The sequence below is a fragment of the Archocentrus centrarchus genome, chromosome 21 (assembly GCF_007364275.1).
Source record: "Archocentrus centrarchus isolate MPI-CPG fArcCen1 chromosome 21, fArcCen1, whole genome shotgun sequence".
NCBI classification, from domain to species: Eukaryota; Metazoa; Chordata; class Actinopteri; order Cichliformes; family Cichlidae; genus Archocentrus; species Archocentrus centrarchus.
The window spans coordinates 3,615,438-3,637,395 of NC_044366.1; the positions used below are offsets into that span (position 1 = coordinate 3,615,438).

Below are 21,958 nucleotides of genomic sequence, written 5' to 3' on the forward strand. Positions count from 1 at the left end.
CTTAACAACCACCAGGTCACTGGAGACATGTTTAGAGTTTGGGTTACATACATTACAGTTTTCCTGTTAAAAGCATGGTGGATGTTCATCGAACCTAAATTCTACCCCCCGTGCTAACACTGGAAGGGTCTCCAGTGACCAGGTGGAAAAGTTTTCTTGTTGAGATGGACGTCTGCACAGTGCGATCTGCACTATAGTGTGTCCTTGTTGATCATCGGCATCTTTGCTTTATGTTGGAAGAGCCGTGAATATTCATTAACCCAGCACCAAATAAAAACCAGCACAGCAACACACAAAATTACTGCTGCTTACTTCTGTTGTGGTGAGCTATCATCAGTTCATCAGTTCAGAATTAATCACTTTCACCTTTATCTGTTTATTCTTTTCTTCCAAAGTGGTGGGGGGAGGGGGGTGGGGGAATGTTAGTGTTTAATGATGAAGGCAGAGCAGGAGCGTTTCTGGCAGGATTTGATCTTATAGCCCTGTTTGGCTCTAGCAGCGTCTAATTTAACCAAATGACAATCTTGGCAAACAGCGCTGCTTGTCTTGGTAAAGGTGGTAATCAGTGTAGAGAGAGGGCCTTTGCTAATGACTTTCTATTCAGTACCAATATGTAACATCTACTGCAGACCGTCATAGAAAAAGCCAAGCTTCAGCCTAGTTAAACTATCCCGAACTGAGGCTGTTTGGGATAATGAGATATTTAAGTGTTGGATCCACCACTTTAAACTAATCAAATGTCACGCGTTCAGTATTGTGATTTTTGTTTATTACATTCAGTAGTAAAAATTGTTTAAAGGTACAAAAACACTAAAAACAGCAGAACCACAGTAAAAAAGATGATCAAGAAAAAAGCTAATACTTGCTGAGCAAGTAACAAATTGTGTAGACCTGATTTGGCCTGTAGGCCTGTTGAGTGCAATATTATATTTTCTTTCTTAATTTTTCTTAATTAATATGTAGCCATTGTTATAATCTGGCCAAGGTGGACATATACAAATATTTTGTACAGTGTTGAACGTGGTTTTTCGTGCAAAAATCTATTCAGAACTTTGTGGCCTTTAAACAAATTCCAAATTTGGCTGACAAGTTAAAAGTAAACATTTTATCTTTTATAGGTAGAGCAGGTCATGTACTAATGGGAAGGCTGGTGGTTCAATTCCTGTCTGATCCTGCCTGCATGCCTAAGTATCCCTGGGAAAGATATTGAACCCGATTCATTCATTGTTGTGTGAATGTGTGTCTGAATGCTGGATAGAAAAGGACTTAAATGCAGAAAAAAAAGTGCTTGTATGTGTGAATGCAATCATGTTGTATAAAGTGCTTTGAGTGCTCAAAGTAGTTAAAAGTTAGCAAATTTACCATATTTTATTCTGGATTTTACAAAGACTTCAATTCAAACTAATTTCAACCATTTATTTGTTTTTAGTCACTTAGTATTTAAATGTGTTGAGATCACGAGCAGCCATTTTTGAAAAATACAAACGCGTCTGTTTCTGAAATAAAACATCAGATTCACGTTTCATTTGGCTGTGAAGTGTTGAAATCAGACAGCCAGTCCAGGTATTATATTACATCACCATTCAATTCAGTTCAGTTCAATTTAATTAAATTTTTTAATTTAAAACAACAGTCATCTCAAGGCGCTTTATATTGTAAGTTAGAGACCCTACAATAATTACAGAGAAAATTCAACAATCAGAAAACCCCTACGAGCAAGTACTTGGTGACAGTGGGAAGAAAAAACTCCTCTTAGAGGAATAACCAGGCTCAGGGAGGGGCAGTCATCTGCTCTGACTGGTTGGGGCTGAGGGGAGAGAGACAGAGATTAATAATAACTAATGATTAAATGCAGAGTTGAGTATAAACAGAGTAAAAAGAGGTGAATGAAAAGAAACACAGTGCATCATGGGAACCCCCCAGCAGCCTAGGCCTATAGCAGCATAACTAAGGGATGGTTCAGGGTCACCTGATCCAGCCCTAACTATAAGCTTGATCAAAAAGGAAAGTTTTAAGCCTAATCTTAAAAATAGAGAGGGTGTCTGTCTCCTGAATCCAAGCTGGGAGCTGGTTCCACAGAAGAGGGGCCTGAAAGCTGAAGGCTCTGCCTCCCATTCTACTCTTAAGTATCCTAGGAACCACAAGTAAGCCAGCAGTCTGAGAGCGAAGTGCTCTGTTGGGGTGATATGGTACTATGAGGTCTCTGAGATAAGATGGGGCCTGATTATTCAAGACCTTGTATGTGAGGAGAAGGATTTTAAATTCTATTCTAGATTTAACAGGGAGCCAATGAAGAGAAGCCAATATGGGAGAAATCTGCTCACCAGACATTATAAATTCTTGATTCTTTGTATGAATCAAATACCACCAATAGTTCCTATAATGCAGCTAACAGCATCTAACTCCCCCTGCCCTCACGCCTACATGAGGTATTGCAGGCTTTCTATTATGGATTTAAATTTCTGCAGTGCAGCCACAGTTAAGTTGTTGTTTTCAAGGGCTGAGCGGTCCTACTTAGAGTGCCATATAAATTTAAATCATCCATCCTCTTTTCTCTCTGCTGTTCATGCTAAAAATCCATTTTTCGTCCCAGAAAATGGGCGGTCATTCACTTCGTCAGTCAACAGTCTCTTTAAATGAAATCACTGCAGATTGCTACTTTCAGATAAAAACGTGGTTTGGCCAACTCTCGCTGTGGAGGCCATTCGCATATCGTTTTCATCCACTTGTTGGCATCTATATAATGTGTGCCTCTGAAACTAGGACCCTTCAGCATGCACAGCTTCATTTACAGACACGTCAATGGCAGACACTGGAAAACTTTTTTGTCTAATGTTATAAGAATGAAATAGGCATGTGCTGGTTGAATTGCCGACATAACATGTGTCATACAGTATAACTGACATGCATTTGCTTTCTACAGAACCAAGAGCCTGTGTTTTCCAAAGATGGCAACAGATTCTTCCTCACAGTGCCGGTCAAACAAGGAGGTCGTGGCGAGTTTCATCACATCGCCATGTTCACTACGCAGGTGAATGCTGAATTCATAACAACACTTAAGGTGATATAGTATGTACCCACAGTTCATACTCCCTTTTCTCAGTCAGCCGATTCGAATGTTATCAGTCCATTAAATGGACGTTATCAACGATTATCAGACCCATAGTTAAGGTCCAGGAGGGGCCGTCTCCACCTCCTAGCCGGCAAAAAGGTTGTTATCATCGTTCTAATCGAGGATCACTGTTCCGGTGTGACGTGGACTGGAGTGGATCTGGATTCAGCTGAAATTAGTGATAACGGCCTAGTGAGACGGCTAGCAGGTGCAGGAGGGCCAGTCTGAACTACAGTTATGGGACTGAAAACTGTTAATAAAGTGCATTTAAGGACTGATAACACTTGAATCAGCTGAATTAGAGCAGTAGCTCTGACGAAGCTGAGCCGTGCCACTGCCACCCCTCCAACATCCTCATGGGGAATCTGTAGCATAAATATTGTGTGTCAAGGGAGTGTGTACATAAAGATGAGACAAAAACAGTATCTGACCAAACTTTATTATTCAATTCAGTTCAATTTTATTTATATAGCACCAAATCACAACAAACAGTCGCCTCAAGGCGCTTTGTATTGTGGGTAAAGACCCTACAATAATATAGAGAAAACCCAACAGTCAAAATGACCCCCCTATGAGCAGCACTTAGATTATGTTGAAGTACTGAGACTGAGCTTTTCATCAAGACTGCAGCTAAGGTCGCCCTTAATTGTGATGCTACTGTTGAATTGTTAATTTAAGTGTTGATATAATCACTAGACGAGCACAAAATCCAGGAGGAAGAGCCTGTTCTCGTCAGCACAGATATTAAAGTTTCCCCATGCGTGTCCGCAGATTCACAAGCTGTATGCAGGATTTCAGTGATGTTAGCAGAAATAAACAGGGTTATTTGCAGTCTGTTTGTTTAACTCCCTCAGATTGTTTTCCAATTATGGGAACTCCTTCTGCAATGTAAGAATTCATGCAGTATTAGTTTTTGGAGAAATAAATCTCCGGCTGAGCCTGTTCGCTCTGTAATGGATTTGTCAGGTCCGATAAATGTTCTAAAATTAAAATAAGCTATTTGGGCAAAACAAGAAACTATAACACAAGATTTTTATATTCAAAAGAAGAAACTGTTTCTTTAAACAAATATCAAAACAGCCTTTATGACTTTCATTTATGATTAATCTGTTTTGTGGTCTGCCATGTTTCGGATGGGGTTGGGGTCAGGTGAAGTCTTTATAACACTGTGGCAGAAAAGAAGCCACGTCTCTCAAGGAGATACAGATGCGAGCAGACTGAGTGCTGTCTGTGTTATGGGTCTGCCCCAGGGTCTCCTCTCCCTTGGACATCCCAGAAATCCCTCAGATCGGAGGCATCCAGGAGGCGTCCTAGTCATATGTCTAAGCCAATTAACACCTTTCAGTGTGGAGTGCAGCAGCTCTATCTGACCTCCCCTTCAGAGCAAGTTCATTTCTCCACATTCCTATTATTTCACTGCCCGTAGGTCTCGGCCACAGGCAGACGTAGCGATGTAGCAAACTGACAGCCTTGCCTTCATGTGCAAATCTTTCTTTACCAGCGCAGACTGGCACAGTGATCAAATGACTGCAGAGGCTGCACTAAGCTCAGTCTTCTGGTTACTTTAAGTGCCTCCTGACCTAATGAGTGAGAAAAGGTGAAAATGATGTGATAAAAGGATTCTTTCAGTCCCTACTTATAACTTATGGACCCAGGTGAGGTTAGAAACAGGAACCTTTTATCCTCAACTTTCCTTTCACCACAGCAAACCAGCACAGCGTTAGACAAAAAGTCTCACGCCAGCAAAAAAACGCAACTCAACTTGTTCGGGAATCATCCAGAAATTAATAAAAAAAACACACTGCCCACCTCTCACACACCTGCCTTCCAGAAACTAGAGTCCAGGTGTGCAGACAGCTGGACTGATTAGAAGAGAAGCAAATCTGTTTGATTCGATAATTGAAAAACAATGCCAAAGGGGCTCTAGATTAGAACAGTGGGAAACACACATGGAAGTTTTTAATAGATCAGAACAAAGAGCCCCCCCCCCCCCCCCCCCCCCCCCACACACACACACACACACACACACACACACACACACACCTGGCTGTCATTAAAGATGCAGCACCTTGCTCATGTTATTTTTTTCTATTTAACATGATTTTCTTTGACTTTTTAATTTAAACTGTGATTTTTATTTTTTAGTACTTTTCAATCATCATTAGTACTTGCAGGAGATAAAGACTGGTAATTGATTTTTAAAAGCCAGTTTTGTACCTAACTTTGCTTAACAGTTTAGTTAGCACATATTCTATAACCCTCTGAATAATGAAAGCTGTCCCGGCTTGAGCCAGAAAAGCCTGGCACCACCTACGGTCTGAGCAAGTGTTTTTCTTGAGGACAGTCCAACAGTCTCCCATGTTAAAGTCTGACACTCTGCACGGCCAATCATCCACCTGGCCTTCTCCCTGAAGGTGCATTTAGGCTGAACACAGACTCTCCCCAGTCTCTGTTGCTTTGCCACAAACAAACAATGTGCTGTCTGGCATCTTTGCAGCAGTCCTGTGTGAATGGAGTCTTCATGTGTGTTTGTCCACTGAACTTTTTGTTGCTTTACATTTATTCAGTCAGGAAGTCTCTGGACAAAAATAAATAGCAAAAATCGAAGCTATACCAGATTTGTGTATATGTTTCCTCAGCCCAGGCCCAGTCTGGACAAACAAATGTAGAGCTCATGGGTTGTTACTACTGTACTGCATAGGACTAAACCCCTTTAGCCAGATCATGAACAAGATATTGGCTATGGATACTGACTATGGAACAGAGGAAACATCAGCCACCTCCTGTACATGGATGATATCAAACTGTATACCAGCAGTGAGTGAAATATCAGTTCACTGATCCACACCACAAGGAGCTACAGCAATGACATCTGAATGTCATTCAGCCTGGAGAAGTGTAGTCGGATGATAACAAAGAGAGGGAAGTAGTCAGAAGTGAGGAGATTGCACCAGAGGTGGGAAGTAACGAAGTACAAATACTTCGTTACTGTACTTAAGTAGATTTTTTAGGTATCTGTACTTTACTTGAGTATTTATTTTTCTGACTACTTTTTACTTTTACTCCCTACATATTTACATAAGTATCTGTACTTTCTACTTCTTACATTTTCAAAACAGACTCGTTACTTTTTAACACGTCAGGGAGAAGTTTGCGTTTCCGGTCAGTGCGCCGTCAAACATCAAACGATCTGAGCCTAAACGGAGGAATATTAACATATAAGAGACAATCGTACTGGCGTATCCTCCATCACCGGGGCTTATCGGGTACAAAGGGATTAAATACACAAACCCATGTAATTAATGTATCATTTATAGCGCTATAATCAGGGGTCACAGCGGGCCGGACCGAATCCGTAAGTTATGCTCGCAGGACAAACAGCTTAGCTAGCGCTACTGAAGAGGAGCGAGCATGAAGGAAGTAACGTGTGGCAGGTAAATGCAACGTTTCTAAATGCTCAACAAATATCAGCAAACACACAAAGTGTGTGCAGTTTGTCACGCAGTGTGTCTACTAGCTAAAAGAAGAGCTGCTGCATTTCAGGGAGAGCAAAGAGAGAGAAGTTCACTCAGAGATGGAGAAAGAGGACAGGAGAGGAAGAAGAGAGGTTAGAATTAAAGGTAAGGAGTGGAAAATAAACTGAAGGATGCTGACTTTGTGTTATTCAAAGATTGGATGAAAATACTGCAGTTTAGTACGTAATAAACAGGTTATCTTGTTGTACTGTATTTACAGTAAAGCTCTGTGTTGGTGCACTTTGTGTTCATGGTCAGAGTTACAGGTTACATCAGTGCAGCAGAGATGAGTTTGAATCTGCTGATGCTGAGATTCATTCACTGAATCCAACATTTCTACAGCCTGTATGCTGTCAGTGTAGGGGATGGAGATCAGCTCAGATAGCTGTGAAATACTGGGTTACATCTTTGTGAGTTCAGTTTATCCACACAGAGCAGTAAACCTCAGAGCAGCAGCAGCAGGTCAGCTGATCACAGCCTGCACATCAACATCATTTACTGCAGCTCACAATAGAAAGTTGTGATTCTTCTCCCCATGCAGAGACACTACAGCTGATCTTAGGGTTCCTCCACCTTCTGAATCCCACTGTAACCCCTGAGTATCCTCATGTTGGTGTTTAGGTGGAGGCACAGTCACCCTCTACTATGGAGGACACAGAGAACAGAGCTGTGTTTAAATTCACTTTCACAGTTTGTGATTCAAGCTGAGTACATTCATTAGAATTAAAATTTAGATTGGAATAACGTTTGTGTTCTCATGTATTATTTTATATTATTACAATAATATATAATAAGGTTCAGTTAGCTTTACACAAAAATAGCAGGTAGAAACGTCCTCCAAAGAATTACTTTTACTTTCTTACTTTGAGTAAATTTCAGAGCCTGTACTTTTTTACTTTTACTTAAGTAAAGAAGTTGAACCAGTACTTCGACTTTTACCAAAGTATTTTTTAACACAAGTACTTGTACTTCTACTTAAGTACAGAATGTTAGTACTTTTGCCACCTCTGGATTGCACTACCAGAAGGCAACACTGCAGACATTGAGGACACCTACAAGTACCTTGGAATCCCACAGGCAAAGGGAACCATGAAGAGTCTGCTAGGAAAGCAGCAACCGCCAAGTACCTGCAGAGAGTAAGGAGAGTCCTGAAGAGTCAAATCAATGGGAAGAACAAGACACCCTGCTGGGATAATAGGCTGGCCAAAGGAGGAAATAAAAGCCATTGAAATCAATACAAGAAAGCTCCTTACATGCATGGAGGGTTTCACCCCAAGTCCAGCACCCTGAGACTGTACGCTAAGCTGAAGGAAAGAGGCCGAGGACTGGTGAGCATCAGAACCACTGTCCTAGATGAAACAAAGAGCCATGAGTACATCAGGAAGATGGCCACAACTGATCACGTGCTTAGTGAGTACCTCAGGCAGAAAGAACACTAGAAGCTCAAGAAATACCATGTATATATATATATATATATATATATATATATATATATATATATATATATATATATATATATTAAGGGTGGGACTCGATTAAAAAAATTAATCAAATTAATTACAAGCTTTGTAATTAATTAATCGAAATTAATCGCATTTTAATTCCATTTCAATATTTAACATGATAAATATTAATTTAAGTTTAGTTGATGAATGAATCAATATACATAAGCTTAAACTTCAAAATTTAGTTTATTTTCCCACCAGTCTACTACACAGACCAATGAAGGGTGGAAGTGCTCCTGTGATAAGCAAACTCCTGAAATTAAAGTTAAGCATCATAACTGGATAGTTTTATTCAACATTAATGTCTCACTTGTTATAGTTGGAAATTAATCATTAGCTCAGCTGTATTCCTTGATGTTGAAATGTGTTATGCTTGTTTTAACAGCTTATTTTGAATTAAAGACTTAAAATTAAACCACAAAAAGGAGAAAAAGTTCGTTCTCCGTTTAACAGCTGCTTTTACACAGCTGTGCTTCGCACTCACGGTTGCTAGGCGACATGAGCTACGCAGAGGTGACGGCAGCTGATATGAAGGCTAGCTGCTCACTTCCGGCCTTTGTGGTGTTCGTGGGCTGCGAAAGACGTGGGCCGGGTCCTTCGCAGGATGCAGCCCCTAATTTGGACATTGTGCGTCGATATAATCTGTATGCCGGGAACTCGCGCACTGAGAAACGTTCCACGGTGCAAAGTGCGATTAAAATGCGTTAAAATTTTTAACGCGTTAATTTCCCCGTAATTAATTAATCGAAATTAACGCGTTAAAGTCCCACCCCTAATATATATATATATATATATATATATATATATATATATATATATATATATATATATATATAGCCAGCTTAGTATGGATGTGGTCTAAGCACAACAAAACCAAAGTGATGGATCGATGTGAAGAGAGAAAGATGAACTGCAAGAGCAAGATGTGAGGACACGAGGACATGCATGTTTCCTCTGTTTCGGTGCTCGAGTTGGAAAGATCCTCTATGACTCTGGAGGGAGAAGGATTTTCAGGTGACAGGAGAAGAGCAGATAAGAGGGAACAGATACCGGCATAATGAGAAGGACCCGTAGTCCTGCAGGCAGACCATGTGAATGAACCCCACCCACCAGAGAGCAGTCTGGTGGGTGGGGTCACTCAGTAAAACTCAGTTTGCCTTCAGCTCGAACACCCAGGCTTTGCATTTTAATAACATAATGCTACTTTAATATTTACACATTTACTATGTGACATATACTGTAGGTTATCATTATGTTGGATTAATGGCCAGTGTTCTTGTTTTTCTGGTATGGACACTTTCAAATGTGGAGCATGTGACTGACACCTGGTGGAGCTCAGTCAGCTGATGCTCTGTTTGCTCATCTTGTTTTGATTTTTTTTTTTCCAGTTCAGAGCGGATCAAAATGAAGTCCGGCATCTAACATCGGGAAATTGGGAGGTGACCAGGATCATTTCCTACGACGAAGACACCGATAACCTGTGAGTCTGACCACAGAACTACAACCTTTCCAGGCCTCAGTGAGCTCCCTTGGTCCCTTATCAACAAAGCTAGACATTTAGCACTTAGCTTTGAAACACAAAATTAAAAAAAAGTTGTCCAGATCTCCTTCCTCCAACTAAGCAAGCATCTCCAGAGTGATACCCAACACTGCATGAAAAAGTCGTTTATTTATCCGTCCATTTCACCTCAAACTGGTTCAGACTGCAGCGGCTTGGCTTTGTGTTAGCAGACAGCTTGATTTCAAGATTTTACTGATCACCTTTGAAGCACGTCTGGGTCCGGACTCAGGCGACCCGTACGGGCCAGTTTGCAGCCTTAGATCCTGCAGGAGCCGCGGCCGCTCCAGAGCTGAGGCTTAAATTAAAGGTGACCTCTCAGCTTTGAGTGAGGAGAGTTTTATAGACTCGCTTTATGTGATGTTGTCTCTTATTGTTTGGTTGTCACAGTTTGGTTGCACAGTTATTTCAGTAGTTTTGTTCAGTATTTGTGTTGCCTTGTTTTTACTGTTTTAGTGCTGTTTATGATTTATTGTTTTACATCTCCCCCACACCCTCGAAATCTGGCTGTTTAATACTTTCCAGTTCTGCCCCCTTCCTGTCACCTTTAAAAGGATAGAGAGCATTTATTTCTCTCTGACCTGTAATTCCTGCATAAATATTTGAATAATATTTTTGTATGTTAATTTTCATATCTTTGGTGTGCTGCTACTTCCTCAGAATATTAAGGAATGAATTATAGAACATAAAATGATGATAAAACAGAAAATAATCTAACTTTAAAAGGTCGCTTATTTTCTGTGTTTCTCTTGCTATAATTGTAATATTTGTGTGTGTGTATGATTGTTCTATCTGAACTCTCTGCCAAATTAGACTCAATCTTTCTGTCTCGTTCACATTTTAATTATGATTGCTGCAGCAGACTTTTTTTTTACTGCCCTTTCTCGCTCATTTCTACTGCTTTTGTGATTTTCCTTCAGTGAGAGGCACCTCTGTAAATGTTCTCACGCCTCTCAAACAGAAGGCTGAAGCTTTGCGCCTCCTTTTCACCGTTCCTCTTGTTTTTGCCGAGTCTGAGACCACAAACACGTGATAATCCGGCTCAGCTGATCTGGTTCTGTTGTGTTTTTCAAGAACTGAATAACACAGATGAGAGTTGCTGGGATTAGCTGATCCTGGATCACCGTGCTCACCTTAGGGCCCCAGCAGAGAGAACAAGAGCTGAGAAGATAACAAATAGCAGCTCCTTGGTTCACATGTGGAAAGTGTGTTTTTCTAATTAAATGTATGAATTTTGCTTAAACAAAGAAAACAGAGATAACGAGCTTCTGTGTTTAATTTAGCGTGTCTGTTTGCACTAATTATCTTTTATGTTCTCTAATAGTTATTTTCTCAGCACTGAGGGTTCACCACGGAGACGGCAGCTTTTCAGGTTCGCATCGTTATTATTAATTCATTATTAAAAAAAAAAATATTCAGAATCCTTCAAAGTTTTATCAGAGGATGTCAGAGGATTTGTATTAGTAGTAAATGTGCTCACATGGTGATAATGCTGGCATTATGTTACCTCAACAGATACATACAAACAGTTTTTCCCACCTTATTCCCAGACTGATACAGTGTTACATTTTTTGGAGCCAGTAGAGATGATTCTGAAACAATCTATATGTAACATTTGTATCATTAATGCACCTGCCAGTTATTTGTCCAACTGCTGGTTAAGTATAAAAATGCCACAAACCTGTGAAAATGTCCTTTGTGTAGAGGTGTAAACTGCACCAGGTAATACGCTTCAGCTGATATGGTTTATTGTTGCTTTGCTCTCTTCAGTGGAATTATGATAACAACATAAAGTAATACAACCTTTATTTTTTTTTGATCTTCTCTCATCAGTGTTAAAACTGTGGGTCTGTTCCCTCGACGGTGTTTAACATGTGAGCTAAATAAAGCCCACTGTCTGTACTTCGACGCTGACATCAGCCCCACGAACCAGCACGTTATCCTGCACTGCAAAGGTAGGCCAGCCTCCGCCTCACTGTGAAGCTCCTCTAGTGTTCCTGCTGTGAGACACCCAGACCCAGGCTGTCACTGTCTCTTTGGCTTCCATAAAGTGACAGATTTCTTAGTGAGCAGAGTCTAATTATGAAAAATGATATCATAAAATGGTTCAGGGATTTGAGTTTGAGGTTCAGATGTGGGCGCGATTTATAAAAATCACAACAGTCTGGTGCAGCAACAGTCTGCTTCCACCCACACCGTTCTTATCTGAGTTGTTAGATCAGGGAATGAAGTTAACCTCTTAAATACCAGCAGGCCACCAGCGATACACACAGCATTTAAGGTTAAGTTAACACCCCCGTCTTTTTATGAAATATTCGCCTTTTTGGCATTCCCAAATGAGGGAAAAAAAACTGTGTTAAAGAAGAACTGCAACAGCAAAATGCAAATATGAGACTTGTTTAGAAAAACAATATTTTCTTGATTCAGAAAATCTCCACTTGTTCAGCATGTGGCTAAAATCCAACCAAACACTGAATGTGTTCACAGCAGATCTGAGCTGCAGATCCGGCACAGCCAGGCGCTCTGCACTTTAGCAGGCACCATGACATGGCTGTGTGTGTGTGTCTGTGTGTGTGTGTGTGTGTGTGTGTGCGCGCGTGCGTGCTCACATGAAAGAAACATTTAAAGTTTCATTTCATTCTACTTCTACACAAAGTGGACATATTAACACAATCCAAATCATCATCAGACCGAAAGGTGATGAAGATCCATAAAGGATATGATAAACACAACAGGCCACGGCAACACTGTTGATACAAATAAGACAAGAAAGCAATGCTGCAGAAAATCATGCACAAGTAAATATGTTTGTTTTAATGCTCTGCATATTAGAGCTCTGAAAGTTTAACATTAAACTGAAACAGGACTGAAACTGTCCTTCATCCTAATGATGGATTCAATATTCTTGCTGATCAATAAAGCACCAATAGAGTGATTTTTCCAATCTGTGTTTTATCAACACTTCTGTGACTTGAAGCCAAATGAGCATAAAAGCATCATTTGTGCATTTCCATACCAACAACTGACGATAAACATGCAGATTCCTGTGATGATGTGACGCACAGTTTGTGCTGCTGTAACTTTAGAGGTGACACAAATGTATAAATTACTTCACAGCACGTAGAGCAGGGCTCTTCAACTCCAGGCCTCGAGGGCCGGTGTCCTGCAGGTTTTAGATGTGTCCCTGATCCAACACACCTGAATCAAATGGCTGAATTACCTCCTCAGTATGCAGTCAGGTTCTCCAGAGTCCTGCTGATGGCTTCTATATTTGACTCGGGTGTGTTGAAGCAGAGACGCATCTAAAGAGCTCTGACGTAGAGCAAACAGTAATGAAAAGAACAGATATTAAAAAAAAAAAAAAAAAAAGTGGTTTTAACCGAAACTCTGAACCCAGCGAGCTCCAGACCAGGTTACATGTTCAGCAAATGTTACCTTTGTGATCCAGTCAGATAAGAAGACAGCCTCCATCATGACGCTGAAACATCTGGCTTTAACCTTTTAATCTCATTTCACCTCTGGAGGATGTCAGGAGGATGTCAGACTGCATCTCTGCTCTTTTAAAATGAATTTTTCTCCCAGCTGAAATCCAAACCAAACTCTCTGCGCTGCTCTTACACTTCCAATAACGTAGCCCAAACTAGCACAGCAGCATTAGCGACAATGCAAGCAAAAAGGAATATAAACTTCTATCATTCATCTCCTCGGGCTGAGGAGCCTCAGAGCCTTCTGTCCATGAAATATTTACAGTTTTGATGATTTAAACACGTGTGCCTCGCTTCAGTCTAACACAACTGCAGATGGCTGCTGGTTTAAAAAAAAAAATGAAACTGGGATTAAGTTCTGTTTTATGCTCCTAATTTATCAGCATCCATTTATTCATCTGGCACGCGTCTGTGTTTGCTTGTCATAATCTGTCACCCTCCAAGTATGTAGTTTAAAATGAATCTCTCATCAGTTTGAAATGAGAGTCATAAAATGAATAATTAGCCACTACATTGTGTATAATCGCTCTTAGGGAGGATTATTGGGCCACAAGTAGATTATTTAATGAGGGGTAACTCATATTGTTTGTGGTTTCAATTTGTTTTGAACAGCTGAGAGCTCTTCATGTGCAGAAGCATTTGGGTTTTGGCGTGATGATATATTGGCCAATAACTGTGCTCCCTTTCCCAAAAGCAATAAAAATAATGGAGAAAGCTTGTTGTCTTCCGAGGGCCAAGTTCACATAATCCTGACAAGCGTCTCCTCAAACCTGTTTTCATCAGGAGCAGCACAGGCCTCTTAAAGCCACTCATAAAACGATCCGATTGGTTTACTGTTCTCCAGCAGCTACAAGCACAAAATGAAACGTTTCTCTGAGTAACACGAGGAGGAATTCATAGATCGCTGCGAATACGGCCGACCGGCAGCGAGAAAATGAAGGAAAAGCTGCTGTTTGTGTTTTCGCTCAAAGAAAGGAGAGCATTAAGCACACCTGCCAGCCCATTAACCTCTGACAGTGTTTCACAGAAGGGCATTATAAAGAATGCACTTAATTTGATAGTCTGGAGCTGTTAGGGAGGCAGCTCGAGTGACCTTTAACCCCTAACTGATTTATGAAAACTTAGGGAAGGTGACAAGCCTACACTGGCCTTTTGGGAGCATTTTTAAGAGAGCCTATTTACATTCATAAAATACCATTTAATATAATTTAATGATAATTGGACAAACAGGTGGAAGTGTCTGCAGCCGTGAGAACAGAGCTGCTGGATATTACTTCAATTACTCAGAAGCTCCGTTTTCTTTTCTTTCAGGTCCCGGAGCGCCTACTGTGATCCTACACAGTCTCAATAATTCAAGTAAGTTTATTTTTATCACACTTCAGAAAAAGTAACTCACAGTTCTGTGAATAAGGCAACAAAAAAAAAATGTTAACATTTCAAACACAATGGGCCTCTTCCAAGAATCCTGCATGTTATTTTCCTTTGACAAGCAGCTGAAGGTTTTTGGCAACTGGACGAGGCCTCATCTGAATCTGTGTTCATGGGACTAACGGCTGTAATCTGAATGGAGGATTATAGAAGAACGTCCTAAAATAAAATAGATAACCACAACGTTTCATGAAAGACTTCCCTGAGATGAGTGCTGTGTTCACCTGTGAGTGCCTGCCACAGAGTCACTGACCACTGTAACAAAAAACATTTTCACTCATTTAGGTTTTTCTCTGCTCATTAATGCTAATCTTGAAATCAGCCAATCACACGGCAGCAACTCTGGCAATGTAGACACGGTCAAGACGACCTGCTGAAGTTGAAGCTGAGCATCAGAGCGGGACAGAAAGGTGATTTAAGTGACGCTGAGTGTGGGATGGTTGTTTCAGAAACTGCTGATCTGCTGGGATTTTCCCTCCCAGCCGTCTCCGATAAACAAAGATGCAGCCATTAATTCTAACAAAGGAAGCATAAATTTTGTGACTCAAAAACGAGGGAGTGAGTAATGTGCCAACACAATAACACAGTTGTAAGTGCAGGTTTTACACGTGTGTTTCTCTCTGCTGAAGAAGAATGAATATGTTTATGATGTGAAGGTGAACTGCTGTGTGGTCCTAAGGACTGAGACTCAGGGGGACCTAAACCTGAAAGCTGTGTAACAGCCGACATGCACCATGTGTAGAATATCACAAAAACTTTATTTATTGTCAGATTGTGAGCGTTAGTGAAGTACTGTGTAAATGTGTGCATCACTCTGGGTTTTTCTGCAGTGTTTGAAACTGAGTCGGAGTGATGCACCGGGGCTGCGGCCTCACGTCCCGCAGTCAGAAAGCCTTTTCTTCGAAGGCGCGTCTGAAGAAATGTTACGTGCAGTTTGTTGGTTTTGCACCTGATGGTTCAGCTGCTGTGATGGAGCGATAGAGAGGAGCAGCCACTCTTCATTCGCTGCATTATTCACAGATAGACCTTGCAGTGCATTATACTGTACAACATGTTACAGAGCTCAGTCATTTTCACTTGTTCTTTAACTCTCACACTCTGAAAGTCTGCTGTTGATTTCAGTAAGTGGAACATGAAGCCTCCTGCAGCAGACTGCATGAAGAAAATCTGTCATTAAAGCAGACTTTTTCCTTAGAAATCTACTGTAGTGTAATATTTATTAATTTTTTAAACTCATACCATGTTGTGTTGTTGCATTTTGATATTATTTAATATTAAATATTGAAGATAGGGGCGCTGTTAGTCAAATAGCAGTAAGTGGACACGGGTTTTAATTTTGGTAGGTTTGTGTACATCTTACATTGGGATTCTCCTTCCTCCCTACAATGCTTGCAGTTCAGTTCAGCTCTTTCTCAGTGAAATCCCAGTGTTACTGCAGAGCAGGAATATGTGGGGCTGAGTAAAGAGCAACAGGACAGAGCCGAGGTTTCGGCACTGTGCTCACAGCTTTGAGCCAGCCACTTGTTCTGGTACCATCTCCCCTCGCATTCCAAATAAGTAATCACTGCTATCACACACATATTAGGTGAAAAATAAGACGTGCTTTTCAGTGTTAAATTTAGCCCAATTTGCAGTAAATTTCTTGCCTTTAGTAACTTAGTAACCCATGTTTCTGTGATTCGTTACATGGTATCCTCACTTGGCAAAATAAATAATGCAGCAGAGGAGATAAGCAACGTGTTAGCAATCTGTACACGTTTATAAATTAGATGGTAATTATTTGTCTGTCTGAGAGCGATTGCAGTCAGTCAGAGTCCAACTGAGATAGTCTGGAGGCAGATTGCCTCCCACCAGGTGTTCTGTACAATCGCCTTCTGATTGAAAGTGGTCACCAATGGTTGTGGGTGCTGGATGCTCCACCTGTGAGTGACCAGTTAGTTAACATGCAATCGGTCCCAGACAGCAAAAAATACCACTCGCCAACTACTGTTTTTTCCTGGTGGCACCGAGGTTGCATCCTAATTTTACTCTAGTGTGACCGAGGCCTACGGGACCACTCAACCAGGGTTATTTGGGTCGACTCTGGTAAACAGGGGAGTGTAAAAATCCAGAATTTCTTCCTTCTATGTTTGGTATGAATATGGACATATGTTACAAACACACACACACACACATGCTTTTTCTTGTTATCCATGAATGTATGTGTCCTCTCCCAGGAAAAAAGTTAACAGCTGTGCAGTAGAAAAAGCAATTTGCACAGGGTTATTAGGACAGGGCCTCCATCCACAGCTGGGAACTCAAGGCCTCTAGCGGTTTCATAATGAGACGTCTATTGATTTTGGGTTTTCTATTAGAAATGCTGGATGAATTCCATTTCATTTAGCTGCTGTTCAGATGGCTTGAATGAAAAAATGGCCAAATCAGAGAGTCACTGTTCATTACATGTGGAGGAAATAGTGGGGCTCCTGTTTTTGAGGCCAGAAACTGCTGTGTGCAGAATGCCTTTCAGAAATGGAACTTTTTGAATGTATTTTTTTCTGTGCTCATCCAAGTTTAATATTAACACCAATGGCTACATTATTGTAGTTTGAGTTTAGTTCAGTATCCCTTTGTTTCCATCCTCGAGTCCCAATCTGCTTCAAAAGCAAAATGAAACTATTTCAGAAACGATCCACCGGAATCAGATCTTATCTGTCTTACCTACACTTTGCATCTCATCACATTATATTATTGCCTCAAAAGACAGTTCTTTACGGGTCATTTACATGCAGCTGCACTCAGATTATTGACAGCAATTTTTGAACTCTTTCATCCTTTAAACACATTGCCCTCATTTTTACAGATTACTACATCCTTGAGAACAACTCTTTGCTGAAGGCAGCCTTGAAGTACAAAAGGATCCAGCTGACAGACTTCAGAACTGTTTCGATGGAGCACTTTGGTGAGGAAGCGTAGGTTTCTGTGGTGCTGCTGTAACTCACGGATGAACTGTAGTACATCAGCTTTTCTTTCATTTTTTGTTACAGATCTACCTTTGAAGATTTCATACCCACCAGACTTCTCTGATTCCCGTCACTACGGACTTCTGTTGGTCGTGTATGTATCACATGTGCTTTCTGCTCTATCTCACAGTCCTCGGTCAACTAACAGAGAACAGAAAATGTATGAATATTTAATGCATTAGATTCCAGTTGTAATCACACCCTTGACCATAATTTGCATGTAGAGTAACTGGGGTCATGTTAAGTCAATCACAGCATACCTTTGTGGCACCCTGTGATTGACTCTTCTTCACATCCATTTGAATAAGCAAACAATAAAAGAATAAAAGCAAAAATAAACACTGAAGGGTAGACGTCCCAGGATACTACACGTGTAGCCCCAGTGAAAGGATGAAGAGGATGTGGGACCAGTGGATTCTTTGACACCCACATCTACCCACCATCCACAGTGATATCAGAATCAGAATCAGAATCAGAAGGTTTTATTGCCATATGGGTGAACAGGTTCACAGCATTAGGAAATTGCTGCGGTACTTCGTGCTTACAGAAAAAAACAAATAAGTATAAAAACTATAAGACAATATACAAGTATACAAATTGCAAATATACAGAGATATTAGAGCTATAACTTTAGCACAATATTACAAAATTACAAAATATACAGTGCAGAGACTAATTAAAAGATAAAAGAATGTAGACTATATTCCACTAATATGTACATCAGTGCAATCAGACAGGTGCATAGACATAGGGTCATCAGCGTTTGTGGAGGGTGGTGGTAACAGTCTTCGAAACAACTCGCAGCTCAGTGTTCCAACATCCGTAAGAAGCAACTGCTTTTGCAGCTAGAGAATGACAAGGTACAACACAAATGTTACAGCAAGGGGGAGCCAGGCTGTCAGGTCAGGGGGGAGATATCATCATCTCCACACTCTGAGATTGGATACCAAGTCCCAATAACAACTGGTTCGTTGAATGCCAGAGCAGCTGACCTGAAAGAGGAGCTCATGGTTAAGATGGAAACCTGGACCCCCCGTGGCCTATTACCAAGACTATGTAAAGTACCCTCTGAAAGTCTACTAGAAGATGTGAATGCAGCACTATAGGTAATCCCTATTTTGATCATCACTGAAACCAACAGCTGATGTGTACCATGGCAGCAGTGATCCTTGAGATGCTTGACTATAAGATGAACAGACACAAGGAACAGTGCCCTCCAAGGAAAAGATGACTAGAGGCTAAGATCAAGGCAGCAGGGAGGGAAGTTAGCCAGCTATCAGAGAAGGCTAATGGCTAAGACCCAGAATGGCTAACAGTCCTGATCCCAAAGGACCTCCAGTTCCATCCAACTACAGGCCAATAACAGTACAACATGGAAGCTCCTGTCAGGCATCATAGTGGATACATTCACTTCACTTCAATTCAATTTTATTTATATAGCACCAAATCACAACAAACAGTCACTTCACGGTGCTTTATAGTGTAAAGTTAAAATCATACAATAATTACAGAGAAAGCCCAACAGTCTAAATGACCCCATATGAGCCTGCAATTGGCGATGAAACAACAAAGATCCATGAGTACATCAGGAAGATGGCCACAACTCTACACGAGCTTAGTGAGTACCTCAGGCAGCAGAAACCCGAGAAAGAGGAGGAACAAGAACAGGAATCATGGAAGGACAGGCCTCTGCATGGCATGTACCACCGGCAGATAGAAGAAGTGGCTGATATTAAAAAATCCTACCAATGGCTGGAAAAAGCTGTACTGACAGCACTGAGGCACTAATCATGGCAGCACAGGAACAAGCTCTGAGCACAAGATCGATAGAGGCTGGGGTCTACCACACCAGGCAAGACCCCAGGTGCAGGCTGTGCAGAGATGCCCCTGTGACAATCCAGCACATAACAGCAGGGTGCAAGATGCTAGCAGGCAGGAGATACATGGAACACCATAACCAAGTGGACAGAGATCTGAGATCTCTGTCCAGAAGAGTGCAGTCCTGGGAACAGCTAAGATACTGGACAGCTCCCAGCTTCTAGTAGAAGACCCGAGCTTGGGGGACAAAGGCCGCCCGCAGGGCTCATGGGGAATTTATACAGTTTTTAATACAATTTATTTATTAAAACTTCTCTTTTGTATAATGACAGTAAAGAGTCTGATTCTGTATGATATCAGACGAAGGAGATCCTTATTTTGTCCTTTCAGAGCCTAAAGAGAAGGTGGCCTTAAATGGAGACAAGTTAAAACTGAATGATTGCACTGAGGCCCAGAATAAGATAAATAAGGATTATTTTGAGTTATTGAAAAGCTACTTAAAACAACCCAGTGACTAAAGTTGGTTCACACTAGGTCACATGTTGCTTTATGACCATAAAAATTTTTTGAATCAACCCTGAGTATGAACTGCTGAGTTTTGAATGTTTTTGCTTTTTGATTAACTGCACAGTCATTTTTTGAATAGGCCTCTTTCAGTCTTTAGAAGGAACCAGCAGTCTTAAAATACATTTTGTAAAATCTAAGTAGATTAATCAGACTTCTGAGGTAACTTCTGAAAATAAACCACATTAGCAGAAATGCTAAAATTCTCTGAAATTATTTTGATGGCTACCTTAAGCTTGTTATGAGGCACTGAGCCTCCCTGAGGGTCGCTGCCCACTGAGGTGCAGTGGAACGCGGTGAAGGATGATTGTGGCGTGTTTGTGGTTCCTCGTGAGTTTCAGGCCTCGTTGGAAAGGCAGGGTTTCTGCCAGAAAACTAACCAGCCCCAGGATGGTTGGGGTAGTTGCAGTTTGCAGTTGATTAATGTTGTGCTATCTAACTACTATAACACTCTGATGCCCACTGAGCAGTGGTGCAGCTTTTTCACGCACACTTTTTGACTTGTCCTGTAATCCAGTTTCCTCCTTATTTTCTGTCTACATTGCTCAGCTGTGTGCTGACAGTCAAAGTAACAAACAGAGTAAAATTTTTATGTTTTTTTTCTTCCTTCAAGTCAAAAAAAATCTAGTGAAAAACATGTTTGTTTTTGTGCTTTTTGTTCCATTTTAATAAGTAGGTTATCTCAGGGCAAAAAGAGTTTTTTAAAGAGTATACAAAAAAGAAGGCATTTCCTTTTAGAGTTATAGGAGCGATGCAGGTCCACGCTGCCTGAAAGTGTCAGATTTTAAAGCAGTGTTTGTCTTCTGTTCAGTGACAGCGCCCCTGGAGGTCAGGCTGTGAGTGACCGTTTCTCTCTCAGCTGGGACTCTGTCCTGGTCAGTGCTGACAGTGTCATCGTGGCCCGCCTGGACGGCCGGGGCAGCGGCTTCCAGGGTCAGAGGATCCTACACGAGGTCCACCAGAGACTGGGAACCGTTGATGTTCAGGACCAGATTGCAGCAGTGGAGTACGTTCACATTGACTTTATTTTACTTTCAACCATCTTTTACTTTGAGATAACAAATTCAAATATGTGCAGTTTGGAATTTAAAGCAGAGTACCATCCTCTTATTATTTGATCTGAATATATCTGCACTACTTTGTCTAATTTAAGTCTAGGAAATTGTTCTCGAGTCAAAAATAAAGAAAGAAAATCCTCTAAAGAATAAAAGTTCCAGATAAACTCCTTTTTGGATAACTGGACTTGAGGTTCTGGAGGTTTCTGGAGGATTCATTCTTTGGTTTAGGAGCTGCCAGGTCAGACGCCACATGGATGCAACATTTTAGAGCAGCGTGGTTTGCAGCACATAGCAGACTTTTATCTATAATAACTACAGGATACTTGATTAAATCAAAAATGTGGGTCCCAAACTCTTATGTTGATCATAACTCTAATAATTCCATAATATTCTTTTAATAAATTTAAGCCAGTGGATTTCAAAGCTTTTCGCTCCCATTTCATGAGCTAAAAAAACAAAATTAAAACAATCTCCCCATAATTTATTTTATTCATGGGCAATGAAACAGTTTCCATAATAGATATTAGTCATAATAGTTCAGCATAATAGAATCAGCAAACTCTGAGCTGAGTTTCACTCCTGCTCGTTTGTACCCCACCTGCACTTTCTCTCACCAATGGCAGGGGGCGCCCCATAGTTTAAGAAGCACTAATTGATGAGGAAGATTGTGACTCTGTTCCCAGGAGAGAACCACACAATATGTCCAAAACAATAACACGTTCCTCGTCTGTGAACAGACACTTTACAGCCTGCTGCAACTTTCTTAGTGTTTTCTTACAGAATAAAAGAACGATACCTTCTGTAGATGGAATCAATATTAAATTTGATTAAAGTAAAAGAGCTCATACTTTTAATTTTCTGAACACGTTTATGCATCAAATTCATTTGTAACATGCACACACCAAATCCTCTG

At 40.8% G+C, this 21,958-nt stretch overlaps 1 protein-coding gene across 2 annotated transcripts in view; it reads left to right on the plus strand.

The window, feature by feature from the left end:
- dpp10 (dipeptidyl peptidase like 10) overlaps positions 1-21,958 on the plus strand; it is a 255,717-nt gene that overhangs the window by 224,070 nt on the left and 9,689 nt on the right. For both annotated transcript variants that reach the window (XM_030758245.1, XM_030758247.1), the window contains exons 13-20: positions 2,924-3,031; positions 9,521-9,612; positions 11,015-11,062; positions 11,524-11,645; positions 14,487-14,531; positions 17,446-17,544; positions 17,630-17,699; positions 20,799-20,993. In XM_030758245.1, coding sequence (XP_030614105.1) covers positions 2,924-3,031; positions 9,521-9,612; positions 11,015-11,062; positions 11,524-11,645; positions 14,487-14,531; positions 17,446-17,544; positions 17,630-17,699; positions 20,799-20,993 — 779 coding nt within the window. The remainder of the gene's footprint in view (positions 1-2,923; positions 3,032-9,520; positions 9,613-11,014; positions 11,063-11,523; positions 11,646-14,486; positions 14,532-17,445; positions 17,545-17,629; positions 17,700-20,798; positions 20,994-21,958) is intronic.